The sequence below is a fragment of the Orbicella franksi genome, chromosome 2 (assembly GCF_964199315.1).
Source record: "Orbicella franksi chromosome 2, jaOrbFran1.1, whole genome shotgun sequence".
NCBI lineage: Eukaryota > Metazoa > Cnidaria > Anthozoa > Scleractinia > Merulinidae > Orbicella > Orbicella franksi.
This window is the reverse complement of record NC_138146.1, coordinates 9,305,761-9,324,277: the sequence shown is the minus strand read 5'-3', so window position 1 is coordinate 9,324,277 and position 18,517 is coordinate 9,305,761. Positions and strand designations below refer to the sequence as shown.

General features: G+C 37.1%; 2 protein-coding genes across 2 annotated transcripts; one reads left to right on the top strand and one right to left on the bottom strand.

The window, feature by feature from the left end:
* Window positions 1–1,619: 1,619 nt before the first annotated feature.
* On the top strand, window positions 1,620–6,316 carry LOC145470429 (gamma-aminobutyric acid receptor subunit beta-2-like). Its single transcript, XM_081454236.1, has 7 exons — window positions 1,620–1,693; window positions 2,378–2,552; window positions 3,178–3,395; window positions 3,831–3,913; window positions 4,449–4,586; window positions 5,209–5,597; window positions 5,872–6,316. The coding sequence occupies exons 1-7, from the start codon at window positions 1,620–1,622 to the stop codon at window positions 6,145–6,147; spliced, it is 1,353 nt and encodes a 450-aa protein (XP_081310362.1). The 3' UTR covers window positions 6,148–6,316.
* Window positions 6,317–8,782: 2,466 nt separating this feature from the next.
* LOC145468115 (gamma-aminobutyric acid receptor subunit beta-like) lies at window positions 8,783–14,602 on the bottom strand. The gene is made up of 8 exons (XM_081451804.1): window positions 14,506–14,602; window positions 13,546–13,613; window positions 13,065–13,282; window positions 11,626–11,708; window positions 11,199–11,330; window positions 10,096–10,310; window positions 9,466–9,627; window positions 8,783–9,191 (listed from the first exon to the last, which is right to left on the bottom strand). Exons 1-8 carry the CDS (start codon window positions 14,600–14,602, stop codon window positions 8,994–8,996), a joined length of 1,173 nt encoding a protein of 390 aa, XP_081307930.1. The 3' UTR covers window positions 8,783–8,993.
* Between the last annotated feature and the right edge of the window lie 3,915 nt (window positions 14,603–18,517).

The following is an 18,517-nucleotide window of genomic DNA, read 5'->3' as shown; positions in this document are numbered from 1 at the left end:
ATAAATGAAAAACACTCCCTTTTAAATTTATATCCGTAATTCATATCGTATAAATATTTTTCGAGGTAAGTTTAATGCGATTTAGAGACAGCACTATCTAATTAAATACAGTCAATCAGAGTTAAAACTTCAATGTTCTTAAAACGGTTTCAAAATATATAAAGGTAAACAATTCAACCAAGCGTTGTGTGCCTTGCGGGAGGTTTGTCGCAGAACAAAATTTACTTTAGATTTAATTGAAACATTTCGAATCTTGATCACAATGTAAGTCATCTAAAGTTCCATTAGGCAGCACTCTGAGCAAAAGGGTTGTTATCGGTTTTAATGATCATCAAAACAGTTACAGAAATGGAAGAAGTGAACGATCGAAAAGAGCGTGCGTGTTATTCTAGATATCTGGCAAGCTGGTCTTAAACAGGTCTTGAAATATCGCTCAGATATTTGGATCAGACTCTTTTAACGTAATTGTTCCAAGGAACGTCTGCACCACAGTTTAAATCTGTGCTAATCACATAATAACCTAGTCGTTTCATAAAATTCCGGATAACCGTAACAGGTTGCGTTGTAGTTGCAGACTCTACTGAATAGAAATTTGGTTTCCATTTCCATTCCTACAGCTCAAAATAATTTCAATACCAGATGAGATAAACTATAGATTGGTTATTAACATATTTTCCTATGGAGTTGAGGAATGATTTAAGATTATTTTTTGTCAAAATGGATTCTATTTGCGGTACAAATATGTTGAAAAGGTTGAGTTATTAACATTTATATAGCAAACACTTGGGCTAATTACTGATAACTGATATCCCGCTTAACCGCATCTAAAATAACTACTGTGTTTCCCATCTCATCAAATATTGCGGTGGTCAAAGCAGAGATAACAAAATCATAAAAAATCTTGTGTTTACAAGTCCATCCGCCAAACACAGATAAAAGCCCATGCGTTCTTTACGAACGCGCAGAAAATTTCTCTTTAGAAGTGTTAATGAAAATATAATGTGATCCTATTTGAATTCCTCAAAGAAACCACTACAGTACTGCAGGTTTTTAGCCGGTGATTGTGCCAAGACAAATACAGATATTTGTAAACTAATCTCCGGGAGATTCGGGATTTGCAATTGTGGTTTATACGGTTAAATCTAAAAAAAAATTGTTTATGTTAATACATATTCAAATTGTGGCAACTGGAGGTGGCAAAAGATACTTATTTTTATTTCATTCTGATTCTTCACCAATTCCTCCGTCGCAATCAAGTAAGTATAACAGTTACAACTGATTATTCAATTAATTATCCCTAAAAAGAATATTTTAAGTATCTGCATTTGTAAGAAATTGCTTTACGTACAAAAGTGCCGTTGGCGTGACTTTGCGACAGTAAAGTTTCGTGGATACCGCAGTCTTGACAAAATAGAGTCTTCCCTCGTCTCGGAAGGGAGCTCAGAATACATGACAAATTCTGACAACAGGTTTCTTTCACTTGATATACTATTATACGAAACCAATTCAGGCATTAAATGTCCGTAAGCGATTTCATTAGCAAATGAAACCTAGTAGTATATTGTGCAAGCTTTCCTTTCCTAATTCACTCTTGTACTTGTAGTTACATCACCTGGATTATGAAGTTTTACCTTCCAATAGCAGCAGCTATAGTGGCATTCCTTAGTCTTATTGCCTGTGGGTTTACTGAGGGGTAAGTTAAAAAAATATATCGTAATTACAACAATGTTATTGAATTGTTAAAGTTAAAGAAACCTGTTTTCTCGTGTGTTCTGTCAACGAATTTGTGAAGCCACATTACCTTCTTTGTGGTCATTAAGAAGGAGCGGAGTGTTCTTAGGACGAGCCAGCAAACTCAATTCGAAAATCTCAAATATTCAACTACTAATTTCACTTTAGTTTTTACACATTGTTTCATTGCGCAGAGTGCACTAATTTACGAGAGTTATGTTTCACAAATCTTCGCGAGATATCGTTACCTACATGTACTTACTGGACACTGGACAAAAAATTGTTCGTTAGTTAGATAGAAATCGAGCAACAGCAAAAAAACTAGAAACGTATTGTGGGTAGATATGATAATTTAATTGTTTAACTTTCGCTGAAACCAAAATTTCGCAATCTATCCCTCTCCAATTACAAGGTCAGAACGTTGGATTTATTCAATCGCCGACAACTGTAACTTAGGTACGTTATTTCGAACACAAATCCTCGATCTAAAATTCTTTTAACACTGCAACTTCGAAACCTGGGATTAACTGAGGAGTCTTTAAGAAAAAGTGATTCAAGAGCGTTGCCAGTATCAAAGCAATTTGTAAAATATATCGTTAACATAATCTGTTTATTAAGACTTGATAATTCTCCATTACAATTTCAGTGCTCCTGACGATATGAGAAAAAGCATGATTGAAGCTTACAACCTGTCACGGGCGATAAACCGGAGTCTAACAGGTTATGACAGGAAAGTCAGACCAAACGCAGGTGGACCGCCAGTCATAGTGAAAATAGAATTTAAAGTCATCTCCTTTGGAGAAATCAAGGAGGCTAATATGGTACGCCATTAGAGACCATACAGCTACGTTTATCTCAGTTTCAGTAGCATATTTTACTGGAATCATAAAGTGCACACTTCCAAAGCGTACAATTCAAAATTGCAGATCACAGCACTGAACGTCTAAGGGAACTTGGTCGAATATTCCATATTACTTGAGCTTTCTGCTGTCCCATAAACAGAGTATGGAATAATGATCGGCTAAAACATTAATTATTTTATTAAAATTTATCCATTAAAATAGCCTATTTTTAATCTTCCAAGGTTTGATTTTAAATAAGCACCTGCATATTATAAAAAAGTATATCTATTCTCATGTTTTCTTCTCATTGTGCACTGATCGAAAAGCGTTTTCATAACATTACGTTTTCCAGCATCCCTTCGTAACACTGGTCAATTTTGGAAGTCCTGACTTCAGGAAAACTGAATAGATTCATCTTTTTAATAACTTAATCCTCACGACAGATCTACTAAATGACTGGTCGTCTTTTCATCTCAGCGACAAAGATTGGTTTCTCAAACTCCCGTCTTTTCATATTTCAATTGAAAATGTAGTGATACAGTAACATTAAAATCAACTTTTGAGTCTGGATTAGAAATTTAGGTAAACGCTCGTTGTGTTAAAGGAATATTCGATGGACATATTCATGCGGCAATGGTGGCACGATCCAAGGTTTAAGAACAACTACAGCAAACCATTCAACATGGCCGCCGATCCAACTAAACTGTTCTGGACTCCAGATACATACTTCTGGAATGTGAAGGATGCCAAATACCATCACGTGACCAGGGAGAATATGAGAGTGAAAATATCTCCTGACGGAGAGGTTTATTACAGCACAAGGTAAAATGATAAAAAAAAACTTCATTACTATCAGTACAGACAAATGTCAGCAAATCAGTTTCACAATTATCTTAGCATAGTCAGCGATCCTTCTTGTTTCGTAAACTCCAAAGCCCCAGTGACAGGGCTTTACTTACTTTATAAGGTGAAACAAAGTTTGGCCACTGCGAACGAATTGTGTGAATTTTACATTGCACTAAATGACACGCGAAACCTAACCGGCAGGGACTGACTTTTAGGCCACCGTCAGTCACAATTGCGACAACAACCTGGAGAAATAAACAATTAAACATACGAGAGAACTGGGTTGAAATCTACTGACAACAAACTAAGGCAGTGACCTCTTTGTTCACAATTTATGTTATTTGTGCTTTATCGGACATTTTAATTGCACGCTAAATAATAGCAATTCTCGGGCCTTTCTGTATCTTTCAGAATTACTTTAACAGCCCAGTGTGATATGGATTTGCGTCTCTACCCAATGGACACACAGTATTGTCCCCTTATTATAGAAAGCTGTATGTATTTGCCACAGAGGAACTGAGCATGTTGACTGTTAACATGGCCATGCTTAGAAATAGGATGTCTACATCTTCCTTACCTCAACAACCGTGAAATAACGAGCACCATTATCACATAAAATAGCGAGTTCTTTATGCATTATCTTATTAGAGTTTCGTTGATAAACAGATGTAAGACAACATAACAACAACAATCAAGCCAACTAATAAGCTCTTAATCCGTTCTAAAAATATCATACCTCTAAAGAACAAATGCTTCCCTACTCTGGTGCTCCTGGTATATCCTTTTATATGTTACGAATATAAATCATTTTGCATATCTTATACTTCAAAATAAAACCAAACAAACTGTTACGGAGCTGTGTCCTTTTGTAAATTGTTTGTTTGGTCAGAAAACAAGAACAAGAAAATATTACTAAAAAAGTTTGCATGGCTTTGATAACAAGAATATTAAACTAGAAATACAACGTTTTGTCTTGAAAAACTATCAGACAGCCTTAGACTCACACCATTTGTTTCTGTTTGATGGTAGATGCGTACACGACAGCAGATGTAGATTACCGCTGGAAGGGAGGAGATGATCAGGGCATAGAAATAGTGTCCGCTGAAATGGCTCAGTTTGATCTGACTGGAGTTAAGACCCGCACCAAATCGCAGACCAACAGTAAAGGTGACAAATAGAACGGAATAGAAAATCTAATAATAAAAGAGAAGCAGTTTCCGGCTAGGAGAGGAACCGTGACACACTAATGGTACAACAGAATGTTTGATAGAATACGTGCATAAAAAAACACCTTTTCTAATCATTATATGGTGCCGTCCATGAGCATACTTTGTAGCTGAATATTCTTAAAATTGTCTTTTTCTGATTTCGTAAACGGATGAAACTTAAAAATCAGCCGTGAATTATGGTCTATACCGTATTTTCGATTGATGAACGTTCAAGACAGCTACTGGATGGACAAATGAAGGTAGCCAAGATCAACCAATAAGAATGCAGTATAGTTCATGTTCATGCTCCCTGAATTTTGTGTTGGTAAATTAAATGGTCATCCTCCGTTATGACTACACGTACACATAGCGGAGACTTTTAAGTATGCTCATATTTTTTGTTAATTTGCAATTGAGGCTTCAGTCTTGACATTCAATATTTCCTTTGAAGCGTGCTCATTAGTGGATTAGCCTATCAGAAACACACATCGTCTCTAATACAGCAAAGCTCAGATGCACTCTAGAGATGACTTACCTTAGTAAGTTTCTCCACTAAAGTTTTTTTCTCTTTTTCACAAAAGGTTCCTTTGCGAGTCTCACAGCGGTGTTTTCTTTTCGAAGACGCACAGAGAGCTTTGTGTCTTCCATCTTTGTTCCCGCCATAGTGCTGGTTGTCCTGTCTTGGTGCTGCTTCTTTATATCACCTTCTGCTGTCCCGGCCAGAGTGGCCCTCAGCATAACCACCATCTTAACATCAATTTTGCTCAAGGGGAACGTTAACAGGGACATGCCCAAGGTCAGTTACATGAAGGCGGTTGACTACTTCTTGCTGACGTCGTTTGGTTTCATTTTCGCCGCGTTGATCGAGTTTATCATCGTGCTCAACACCAATCCAGTATTCTCAGCGCCTTCCTGGTTCAAAAGGGGTAAAAAGGCGGATGGCAAAAAGGAAATCGCGATGGAATGCGAGGTAAGTGCATGAACCATGAAATCAGTAACTTTAAAAGTCTGTTTTCGTCACTGGCTCACATATCTTTATCCTCATTTTAGATACATCAAGACATTCCCCTCTAGCTAACTGATGATTTCCTATATTCTCCTTACGGCTCTGCCTGGCAATGCATTTATACGTTAAATGTTGATCACTGTTTGGACAATGTTGGTAACGGTTAATAATTTTCAGAATCCTCTATGAGAACCTTCTTAAAACAGTACTTCTATGTTTTTATTTCTTCCCTTTTCAGGCCCATAGCAGAGGCAGTGTTGATCTTATCGTGCAAGTAATGGATGAAGGAGTGTGTAGAATCAGGAACAACAAAGGAAATATTAAGCTGAAACCTCAACCCAAACAACAACTTCCTACAGCACCTCAAGAAGGAGTTAAACCCAAGGCACACTGGATCGACCGATTGTCAAGATTTGTCTTCCCTACTTTGTACGTCACATTCCTTGTTTCCTACACCATATATTACGGTGTGCTTAGGGAAGAAAACGAAGGAAACAAAGATGTGGTGGAATAAACAATTTATCTGAAGAAAGACGAGACAATTTGAATGGAAATTACTGATTTTGGTTTGTTAATTGGCAATTATCAACAAAGATAAATTTGAAATAGTCTTAGAATCATTTTAAAAAACCTTACCCCGAAGATGACAGTAAATATTCACACGGGTAAATAAAATACTGTACCTCCAGAGAGGTAGCAGCTAACTGAATTAAAGGCTTCGCATAATTTTTCGATGAATGCCTGACTTAAGAATTAAGAAAAAAAACAAAGCTATCAGTAGCATTCCTCTGTCTACAAACACATTAATAACACTATTTAGTTTCGAACTGAATATAAGTTGACAGAAGAAAACTGACCACGCTTATATGAAAACCAGTAGAATAACTGGAACAAAAACAGTTTGAAAAGTTTTGAGGGCCAAATTGTACTAAGTAAAAGAAAAGTAATTTAACTTAAGGTCAAGATTAATGTGACTTTATTCAGATAGTAGCAACAGGAATGCATTTTTACTTTTTATTGTTACTCTTTGGCCTACTGGTCATTTTACAGTATGATAATATATAAGATGAAACGAAATCTCACAATGTCCCAGGCCAGTACGACCGTCTTTTGGCACCGTAGTATCCCGACAGATTTAAGGCTCAAGTAAATTAAATACATTTTCATTAAATTTCAGTTTTAAGATTAGCATTATTAATTACCAGGGAACGACGACAGACGAATTATATTTTCATTATTCGATGGCTTAACAGGTTGGAACCGTGGATTGCAAATGGTAAAACAATCCTCGCCTTGAGCTGATAAGCCACCTTATAAAGTGCGCAATAGAATAAGGTTGATTCGTCATATCGAATTAGTATCGGTATCTAGTTTATGATAAATGTTAAGCTAAAAGATTATGTAAATCAACTAAAACAAACCGGTACAGTGGATATTGTCAGGCAAAAATGAAAGAGCGCTGTAATTCTAAAGAGTATAATTCTGTGACCTAAACTACTTAGCTAAACTTTTGTAGCGATTTGGAAATATGTACAAAGTTAATGACCTAATAATAATATTCATTTACCCTGTTTACAGGATAATTATTATATATTCTGAGTATACAATGCCGCTAAGGCGATAGTTTCTTTGTCTTTCCTCACATCCTCTATTTATTTCACTTTTGCGAAAGGTCAGTTTCATTCTGCTCAAAACTTAGTTAAAGCTTATAACTACGAGGATGAGGTCATTTAACGGCAAGTTACGTATTGTAAATACTGTACAATATCCTTTGGAGTCGGACTGCTGAAATAAATCTCTCTCAATTATACTCTGCAGATTATATGACCATTATCTGTTATCTTTTAATGTCTAGGGAGAGTCTGTGGCTGTTCAAACTTCAAAACAATCATAAACGACTCACTAATACACCTAACCTCAAAACATTGTTGTAGCTATGGTTACAGCTGTAGCTTATGGATCTAAAAGAGATTCAAGACCGCTGTGCAATATCTATGAAACATAATAGCCAGTTTAATGAGCTTTTGCCAGTAGTCTCACCATCCTCGCGGCTTTCTTATCAAATGCCCCGCTACTTTATAACTGCGAAGGTCAAATTCCACGCACGTTTCTCAATGCAAAGAAACTGGAACTTAGTCACTGCTACCACAGCCGTTCAGCGACTTTGTTGTCACTTATATTCTCAGTCAAGATTGTTGTTATATCAGCTTCTCGAAATGAAATTACGTCACGATAGACAGGATGAGTTAACAAAGGTCCCCGGTTTCCACTTCTGCACAAACTGATATAAAACTTAGAAAAAAGCAGAGGGAAACTGAGAACATTCGTCTCAGTATTGATATCATGGACACCTGCAAATAGCCAGGATATTATTAGCCCTTGTATAGTCGTGCACATATAATAACGTAAAGGGGATTTGCACAGCAGCAGTTAGCGCACGATTATCTAGATTAATTAACCAATTATAAATTGATTGAATTTCATCAATAGCATTATAGTGAATAATACATAATGATTACATACATAGAATTACATTGAATTTACAACTACATTTACGAAACCTGCAGCTTTTCACTTTGTCATATTTTTGATCCAGAGTCAATAGACCATTTTTGTATTCTCGGTATTGGATCGGAACTAGTTTGCAATGCATGGAGGCTAGTATGGGGGAATATCATTAAAAGAGATGTATTATCATTAAAGAGATGTATTTCATATTCATTTAAAAAGACTCCACTCATTAGCCTCATTTGCAAGCTTGTTCCAGTTCAATACCGAGAATAGGAAAATTGTCTATTGTTGTATGTCAGCTGGCCCATGCACATCTGATTGCAATAAACTACCAAAAACAAAGGCGCGTCCTGCCAATATTCAAATATACATATTTTGGAAATTTTGAAATATTTCAATTAACTAACCATTTCACTGAAGATTCATTTACTCCAATGAAGTTAGCAGGAAAAAACGTAGTTGCCTGGCTAAATATGATTTTCGATGCAGTCGACGAAATAGACAGCAAAAATAATTAGAAAAAAGACAGTGAACAGAGGGCGCTTTACATTCAATTAAAAATTCCAGAAGTTTTGAAACGAGGGCAAATTGGACGGAAATTTCCCTGGTAAACTATCTCGAAAATCCGAATTGAATTTCCGGAATGCGAGCCGTTCAACCGAAAACTACGGGGGGAAAGTTAAATGAGGAGATTCCGGTAACAAATTTTCGAAGATTTGCGTATACCTCGTAAGGTTGTCCTCTTTTCAGGAAATTCTAGATGTTGGAAATTTCTGGAAATTCGCGCCGGAACTTTTGGTCAAATGGAAAGGGCCCACTATTTCGACAAGGGATCAAAACTTCTGCCTATTAGTCCTTGCTCTTGTAATGCACGACGTAGGCCAGAAGGAAGAGGGCGTATAGAGTTGGAAAGAGCACACGGGAGCTTTTGTCAACCCAGTGGTCCTTGGAATTGCTTGGTTGCTTCTCGGCTGGTTTGCTGGGCTTGGTCAGATCTAATTTCCTTGGGGTAGCGCTGATCTTCAGAATAAGTTCCTCTGCGCCATCCTGCAAAAGAAATATCAAGAAAGCGAAGAAAATATAGTTTCCAGTAAAATTCCATGGTATTATGTTGAATGTCAAATCTACTAATACAAACCAACATGACTAGAACGTTGTTCGTCTCGGTGACCAAACAAAGACGAAAAAAATCATAACCACGAGGGCAAGATTAAATGTGCTGACCCACATACAGCAATACCAACTTTTTACTGGCCACGTAATCGGATTGAAGTGTAAATCTTGAAAACCAGTCAGTGATTGGCTGGTTTGTATTATTTACCTGGGCTTGAACGGGCTCATTCTTTTGCTTTTTCTTCCCGCAGTAGAAACTATCCACGAGTACATTAGGAGTATTAAGAACGATAATGTATTCAATCAGAGCAGCGAAGATGAAGCCAAATGACGTTAACATAAAGTAGTCTACAGCTTTCATATAGCTGACCTAAAAGGAGGAATATAATAGTAACAACAATCAATTTATTTACGTGAATTATGAATTCACGACACAAAAAACCGGAAGAAAAAGCCAAGTTTGTCCCTGACCCAAAGAAGTCCACACTAACGGACCTACTACTGCTAATATAGCTACCTTAACAGCATTGTGAAACTTATAGGAAACGACCTCATATGAGTGCTGAACATGGACATCAATCCATCAAAAGGCTAACTGAGAAACAAAATATTAACAGTAACGATGTGGTAATTTATAGCGACATTCTCCAATAACTGCTCTCAGTCAACCAAGATAATTAGTTTGGATTTAACTATTGGCCAGTGCTTAACTGAGCTGCTTTCTGATTGAGAGGTAGCAAGAGAGCAAGCTATTAAAGAAAGAAGCACTATTATAGACAGGAAACAAATTGCTGTTACTTGGCCATCAAGCATCAAGAGGCATGCACTGCTTACGTACCTTGGGAATATTGGAGTTTAGGCTGCTGGAAAGCAGGATGGTAGTAAGAATGGTTGTTATACTGAGTGATATTCTTGCGGGGACAGCACTGGGAGTGATGAAAAACGTACACCATGACAACACCACCAGGATCACTTCCGGTACGTACACCGCTGAAATGTAGTAGTCGAGCCGACGTCTGAATGAAAACACCGCCTTCAGTTTGGCAAATGAACCTTAAAGGCAATGACATAAGATAAAATACTTTAAATTATCATCTTCCATTACTTCTACTTAGCCTTGAGTTTATAAAGTAGAAGAATATGAGGCTGGAACGAATCAAGAATGGGCTATACTGATTAACACCATACGGTGGAGTAATTTCTTTATGATTCGGAATCCAAAATACATCTTATACAGGTTTATTAAAAAGGATATAATGAACGTATTGCGATATTTGAAAATTTCTTTTGAGAGATAGATAGTCAACACCTGAAAGCGAGAAAAGTACTTAGAAAATTGTACGCCATATCTGTTATATCTGATACCTGATGGTTGTCTTGCGGCCCAGCCTCGGGTCAATTACCGAAGCCGATCGAAACCGTCAGCGAGCAGTTCAATTGTTTTAGCATAAAAGGCCAGCAGCTGATCCTAAACTTTTGGTGCCTATACACGAAAACCAAGCGTCCGCTCGGATAATCATTTGTGATTCTAGTAACAATAGATCGCATAATTCTTTAACTGTTTCCCTCAGCAACAAACGCCTCTCGAAAATTACACAACCTTCAAGTTATTTTACAAACAACTAAGCATCACTGTAAAAAGGTAAAAGAGAAATGTTGATGATTTATATGTTTTAAGCTTTATATCTCGGCAAAAGAAATTCACATAATATTTAAAAGCTTTCATCAACTTTTGCGGAATTATGCCGGTTGGCGGCACTTCCGGGACTTTGTCACTTCGTCCACAGAAGTGTTCAAAAGCTTTTAAATCTTATGTTAATTTCATTTCCCGAGATACAAAGCTTATGAACTTATGAATCATCATGAAATTACCGGGAAAGCTGAGCCTACATCAGGACAAACGCTAACAAAAATTGACACAGACATTGTCAATATTCCAACCTTTACTGTTAGTCGACGCTTCGTTTTCAGTGACCACTCGGAGAAGATCAAACTGTGCCATTTCTGAAGAAACAATTTCAACACCTTTGCCGCCTTTCCATTTATAGTCCACGTCAGCCACTGTGTGAGCATCTGAATGTATAGCAGAAACTTAGTACTTTAGTGCGCTGAAAGTAACTTCTGGCTAGTTGGTGAAACACTTAACTTAATAGCAGAGATCCCCTGTCGATCTTTTGTTAAGCAGCTCCTCAAAAGCTGAAAGGCTCAACTGTCTTATTTTATTTTTTCTACATAAACAAACCCCTTGTTTCCTATTCGGGTGTTAGGAAAACAAATTAAGCTACTTGCTCCTCTCGGGACTGGTATGTGAAGTATAATAAAGGTGGCCATAACGAAAACTCTTAAAATTTTCAAAATCAATACTCACAGCTCTCGATTCTCAAAGCACAGTGTTGAGTGTCCATTGGATACAGGCGTAGGTCCATGTCACATTGAGCCACAATTGTTATCCTGATAGAAGGTACCAAGAAAATTAAAGCGTAACAAGCCGAAGGAGAGGTGGAATCTCTGTTATTTTAGCTACATCAAATTGTTTTTGTGTATGGGTTATGCTTCCTAGAGGTGGATTTTCTAAACGACCACCTGGTGCAAGGGAGTTTCAAAGCATACCCCTCTAACGCTAACTTTAAACAGCTAAACTTCGCCATTTTTACTTGATTATTACTCCCTGGTTATAAATCATAGGAAATGAGGAGTGTCTCATAGTTAAGTCTCGCCCGATAGCTTCTAGTTAGAGCAAATAGACGATGACGCAATAGGCTGCGTTCGATATATCAATATTCTAACATGGTTCCGAGGCTTTCAGGACAAACTTCTATATTTGGTGTTGTCTTCTTTGTATCCAAGTCTCTTTTGGGAATTGAAAGACAAAAGAAACTTAAAAAATTTACAATTTTGACCCGAAAACCTCGGAGCCATGTTAGAATATTGATATATCGAACGTGGCCTATTCATCGTATCTAAGATTGCAACAATGCATAAAGTTTCTAAAGCAACCATGTGTTGTGCTGTGTCGGCGGGCAAGGGGAACGTTCGGCTATAAAGCCTGTTGTACACGATAACTGTTATCAAACAATTTTTACGTGACAAATATATTTGATCGTGTAGATGCGCCAGTAATGACTTTGGACAGCGGAAAATGGGTTAGGTCCAAAAAAATATGGCGCTTATGAACATATTTGCCACATTATATGTGACGAGTCATCTACGAGGCAGTTTTCGTATGTGGCAACTTTTAGTAGTAGTAAGCAATCGCTCGATATCGAGTAGAATGTCTACTTGATGGTGTTCAATTTATGAGTTCGTTGATGACTGAGCAGGCCAAGTCTCCAAGTCTCGTAGACAGATGAGATTAAAGCTATGCCGCCATCCTGTTGCCACTCTTTTCTCTCTGACCGGAGTCTCTCGCGGTGTTCTTTCCTCGGTTACTCACTGTGCTCCGCACCACTGTGGATGCTGTCGGATAGGGATTGGATCTTTTGTGCCTCCTGCTCCCAACAATTGTTCTTCATCTCACGTACCTGACGCTGGACTTTTGATCTCACTTCGTGGTATTGCTGTTTCTTTCCTTCATTCCTGATGTCATTTTGCCAAACAGGGAGCCACCTGCCACATAAAAGCTAACAGGCCAGCTTTTCAGTAAATATATTCATCACATAACAATTGGCGAATTTTCCTCGTTTACAGGAGCAAATAAGAATTGTCACATAAACATTGCTCGTGTAGACCAGGCTTAAAGGTAAATTAGCTGTCTTCTGAGAATCCGGAAAAGGGTGCCGTTTCAGTGTGAGTTGGTAGTGAGTTTACCTTGTACTGAAGTAAATCTCTCCATCCGATGAGATTCTCAGCCGCATGTTTTCCCTGGTCACGTGATGATACTTTGCATTCTTGACATTCCAGAAATAAGTATCTGGCGTCCATAAAAGGTTGGTCGGGTCAAACGCTATGTTGAATGGAGTAGAATAGTTATGCCTCATCCTCGGGTCTCTCCACCACTGGCGGAAGAATATGTCCATGCTGTACTCCTGAAAGTCAGCATAACGTTTAGCATAGTCATTTCAGAATGGAGCATTTCAAAGTGCTCTGACATTTTAAATATATATTTGTTAAATAATTCAAACCTGATAGCCCGGTGTTCGGGAGGTCATGGATTCGATTCCTGTCGGGGACTCAGAATTTTTCTTTGTCCCACGCTCGTGTCATGTTGATTAATTCACCTTCACAATTCAAACCTGATTTTGAAAAATGTTCAAGAGTACACAACTGCTAACCGTCAAAAGCATCTTACCATATTAACTTCTTTTATCTCACCAAATGAAATAACTTTAAACTCAACTTGCACTATGACTGGCTCGCCTGGAAAACAAATAATATAATTATCCCGTTATACGAAAAAAACTTACAATATTCAGAGAGGAAGCTATATCAGTCCTAGATGGTCTTAATGTGGTATCTCTATCCGGATCAATTTGAAATTTGAAAATACCGGTCTTTTATTAGGAGTACCCAACCGTCGGAGCATGGCAAGAGCAAAGAACAAAATCAACACAATTATATCATCAAGATGGAGTAGAACCCGGCCACGCTGTGGAAGGCGAGCACCACGCCATCCCTACTCCCCGTTTGTATAACCAGATTTATAACCCTAAACAAGGCAAAAGTTGGAAATGTAACTTAACCTTTGGTTTGTCTTAAGGAGACTTTTTTTTTACAATATTTGCCTCATTAGCATTGGCGATACAGTTTCTAATGGAGCTACAAAAACGTTAGAAAGGGAACAGAACGATCAAAACGATCCCAAGGAATTTAAGGCCAATGTATCGAAAACATTTTGTGCGACGCGGGTTTAAAAACTCAACATTTTACAAAGAATGTATTAGTTCACAAGGGCTTTTGCCACCCAGAACTTTGCAGCCAATTTCTCCTCGAATATCACACCCAAAGAGCCAAAAATTTCACCAATTACTAAGTTCTCCAAGCTCTTTTTAAAAATGTTTGTAGTTTGTATTTCGTGTCTAGCGTGATGCCTTCTCTGCGTAAAGTCCTATGTCAATGAGGAAAAATGTAAACAATGACGTCAGCAAACAATCTCCTCTTCCATAAATGCACGACATTGCTAGTAGCCGGCTAACATGCTAGCCAGGCATTATGTCTGCCAAGACATGTTTTTTTAAAAGCAATAAAAGCGAACGAGCAAATAAATGTCAAAAGACAGAGTAGTGAGATTAATAACGGTCACAGAACTCACCTCCAGCGTTTGGTCTCAACTTTGTGTCATAATTCCTCAAATTGTTGTTGATCGCCACAGATAAATTATATGCTTCCTCCATTGATTTCTTGTACATCTCCCTACGTAACAAATATAATACGTAGTAGTCTAGTTCACTTTGTAGTCCTCATATCTTTTTACGGTAGAAACTTTTAAGTTACCCATTGAGACAAGACGCTCTCGAAGATGTAATAAAAGAAGCAATTATTATCATCCCCCAAAACATTTTTTTTTGTTTCAAATAGAACTCAAAACGTAAACTGCAGCATTCAGGCTGACTGTTATTGGTAAACATCAAGGATATGTCATGAATTATAATTGGACCGAAGCCCTTCAATGATGTAGGCTACGAAAGTGCAAGCCAAAGAAGTTAATTTATCCTCGGAAATGTACCACAGCCAATAAACCAATTCTGATCTTGCGTGCAGTTTTCACTATCAATACAGTAAAGTAAGTAAAGTAAAAGCTTTATTAATGTGTCAATTTATTTAGTTTTCACAACTAATTGGGGACACAAAAAAAAAAAAAAACACTGGTATCTCAAACAAAGCTTTGCGAGGACGTGAAACCAATATTTATAGTTGTATTCACATTTGATTCGTTTGGAATGCTCAAAAAAAATGTTCAAATGTTGTTGTTATAGTGGTCAATGCGCTTAGCTACACCTAGCTAGTTCACAAGCATGCCACTTAAACTGAAAGAAACAAATATATCAACTAAACATAATAGGCTTAAAAATCCCAACTGGTGGGAGGCAGACCATTTGGCTATTTACAAGCGTGACCGAGGAGTTGAACTATGGTCTACCGAGAAACAACTCCAACTTAATGGTCAGAGCGGGACTTAAACCCGCGACTTCCGGATTTCAAGTCCGACGCCCTAACCAGTCGGCCACGCTGCCTCCTATAATCAAAGATGATTTTCTGTTTCCCAGCCCCCGAGAAGGATTTTAGCTCTGGTTTAAGTGCATTTTAAGTTTTTTGTTATCTGGCATGTTACGTACTGCGTCCTTGTCAAGATCCTGAATATCAGTAGAAAAAGAAACGTGTGAAAAGATGACAATACTTACATTTCGTTATCACCTTCTTTGTAAGCCAGTGAGAGAGTGACAGTGAAAAGGACTACCAAAGCCGTCCTGACATGCATTTTAAAATTCTAAAATGTGGAGCAGAAATGTAACTTTCGTTACTAGATGTAAACCGAACACATTGGAAGTTACAGCTATAAAGAAGAAGGGACACGTTGAAAGTTTAAAAGCCCGCCGTTTTTGCCAGCAAGCATGAGAAAAGTGATTTTTATCGTAGCGTTGCCATCTGGTTATACCACTAACACGGTTATGGTTGCCACTCGCTGGTTTATCAATAATCAAGGAAGGTCAACTGCTTTAATAAGGATTACAGGCAGCCTTGGGCCAATGAAAATAAACAATGAAAATTTACTGAGTTAATTACGCAAACACCTTGAAGCAGTCCTATCTGAAAGCACTCGCATTTGGGTAAACTAATACTGAAGTCATAAACAACAGTTATTTTTAATTGTCTCGGTTTAAACTAGTTTCGATCTCAGTTGAAAGCAGAAAGTTTGAAGTGGTAAAAATCAGATAAAAGTGAGACCTCTTTAGCTTTCAGCTTATCTGAAATCTTCTTGTAGTTGTAACTGTCAGACGTCGTTTAAATAATAAGAAAAAATCAATTTTGGTCGTCCTCAGCCATGAAAAATTCAAAAAGTCCACTGTGGGTTAATATGGAGTAATTGAAGTTCGAACACAATTAACCACAATCCGAAGAATTAACGGGATTACAACTGATTGCAATAATCAAAGCAAAATGTATTTTTACAACATATCATTCATGAGGGAGACATTCTTGCTTGGCTTCGTTCCAACCCATTACTGATATGGCACTTGTTAGTTTTTAATCCTGCTAACCATACTCTTCAAATCTTTGAAAAAGAACTAGATCAAAATATCATTGAAAAGTTGTGATTTGTTTTACCGAGTTAATCTAAGTGTCAAAGTTTTCATTAGCAGCACGGTACGACTGCGGTTTATTTAGAATCTTTGGACAGAAAAGGTCTCTAAACAAGGAAAATTATGTTCTAGAACAAACTATAAATAATGGAAGGTTTTTAAGGAGAAAAACCTAACATATTTTGCACAATTAGATATTCCTAATCCAATTTTTTTTAACATAATGGTAATTTCAACTCTTTCCCCTTATCCGCGCGTGAGTGCAAAGTTTTCAGGCTAAGTTAAAATTTGATTAACAAGTGCCTTTGAAAATATCTTTTTTGAATCTTGATAGAAATATGTTTTCTTAACACCAGTAATGTGTAACTCAGACAATAACTTGACTGAACCAATTACATTTCAGCTTTTGACTTTATCATCTGGGCCTTGTTTACCAACAACAATTTTCTTGAGTCCCCTCAGACTTTCGTTTCGCCAAGTTTTGCCACTATTATGACTACGTATTACCCATTCCTTGTGATTCTGCGAAATGGAGACTATTCTCGAACACCATTACTCCAGTCATCTGGAATGCTTTAGAATGATTTCTCACTTATCGTACGAAATGTCAGCAGCTTCTTCCCAGAATGATATTCCTCGTACATTGAAAGAATGAGGTAAATGTGGTTCTTGATTATATTACTATATTATCGAAAAAGTATAAGATATAAACAATGTTAGACGGAATTTCCAGTGAATGTTATCACCTTGATTTCGTTAAAAGGGAACTACACATCTTAAAACAGAATACAAAAGCAATTTTACTTACTCTCAAGTGTAGTTACGACTTCCTGTTAAACTTTAAACTAGACTCCACACTTTGAAAAAACACTCGCATCCAAAAACGTTTCTACACAACGGAATTCCTTTGTTGCATCCCACTGAAGTCTCAGCTAAACAGAAAAACATAACAATCGTATTGTTGGATTTGAAAACCAAAACAACTGAAAGCTTCCAATCACAGGACGATGTTTAAAAGATAACAGACCCCTTCGTGAGAGAAAACACTTAAGTTGTCAATAATTTATTAAAACATAACGGCCCCAAAAACCTTCTCTTTATAAATTTCTCTCATATTCGGTTCATTGAAATTTTTCTTATTTTACGAACTGATTATTTGTTAGATAGACAAAGACGTCTGCGAATAAAGGAGATTGCTTGACAAAAACGTTCTCCTGTGATAAGCATGTAATTAATTCTGAAAACTATCTTTCACCTTTGATCTCATATACGTTGGGTATAAAACATGCACAATTAATGATGATGATGATAATTTATCGGAATGGCGAAAGTTTATAATATTTATGTCAGCCAGCTTCTCAGTTAAATGAAAGCAGATTATAAACGATAAACTACATTTAAACATATGTTTCTTACCATCTCGTAATTCCACCTGCCCGAGGTAATTTTTTTTTTAATATTTTGAGATTGCGTGTCCCTGTTTTGAAATGTTCCAATAGTGAGATTATTGGTAACGAATAATAATACTCAGTTTATTTTCACGCGAATTTCTCATTAAAGCTACTGATAACAAAATGTAGACTAACACATCTACTTCAGGCAAATGCAATTCCATTTAAACAAATTAATGGTTTCATCCTGAATGTAAGAACTTGTGAATAAGGAATATAACCAGAGAGAAGATTGAAATCAGGCAAAAGATTTTCTATTTCCAGTAATATTGCCAAGAAAATTAAATTAAGTTGAACACTTGGGTATCAAGGTTGCCGACATTGTTTTGTCCCTTACTATAAAGTGATTATCACGCTTTTGTTCAGAAAAACGAAGCTCTTGTTGCGAACGGAATGAAGAGAAGACAATTTGCTCTTTCATTAAATCTAAATATAAACAAGAGAACGCTCCTCCTCTCCTTCACAGCACTTGATTTAAATTTTATGGCTTTCTTTTTTTTATTCGAGTAAAATTGAATGATTAACATGAATAAAATATTTCCCGTAACACACATTGACGCAAGTGACGGGC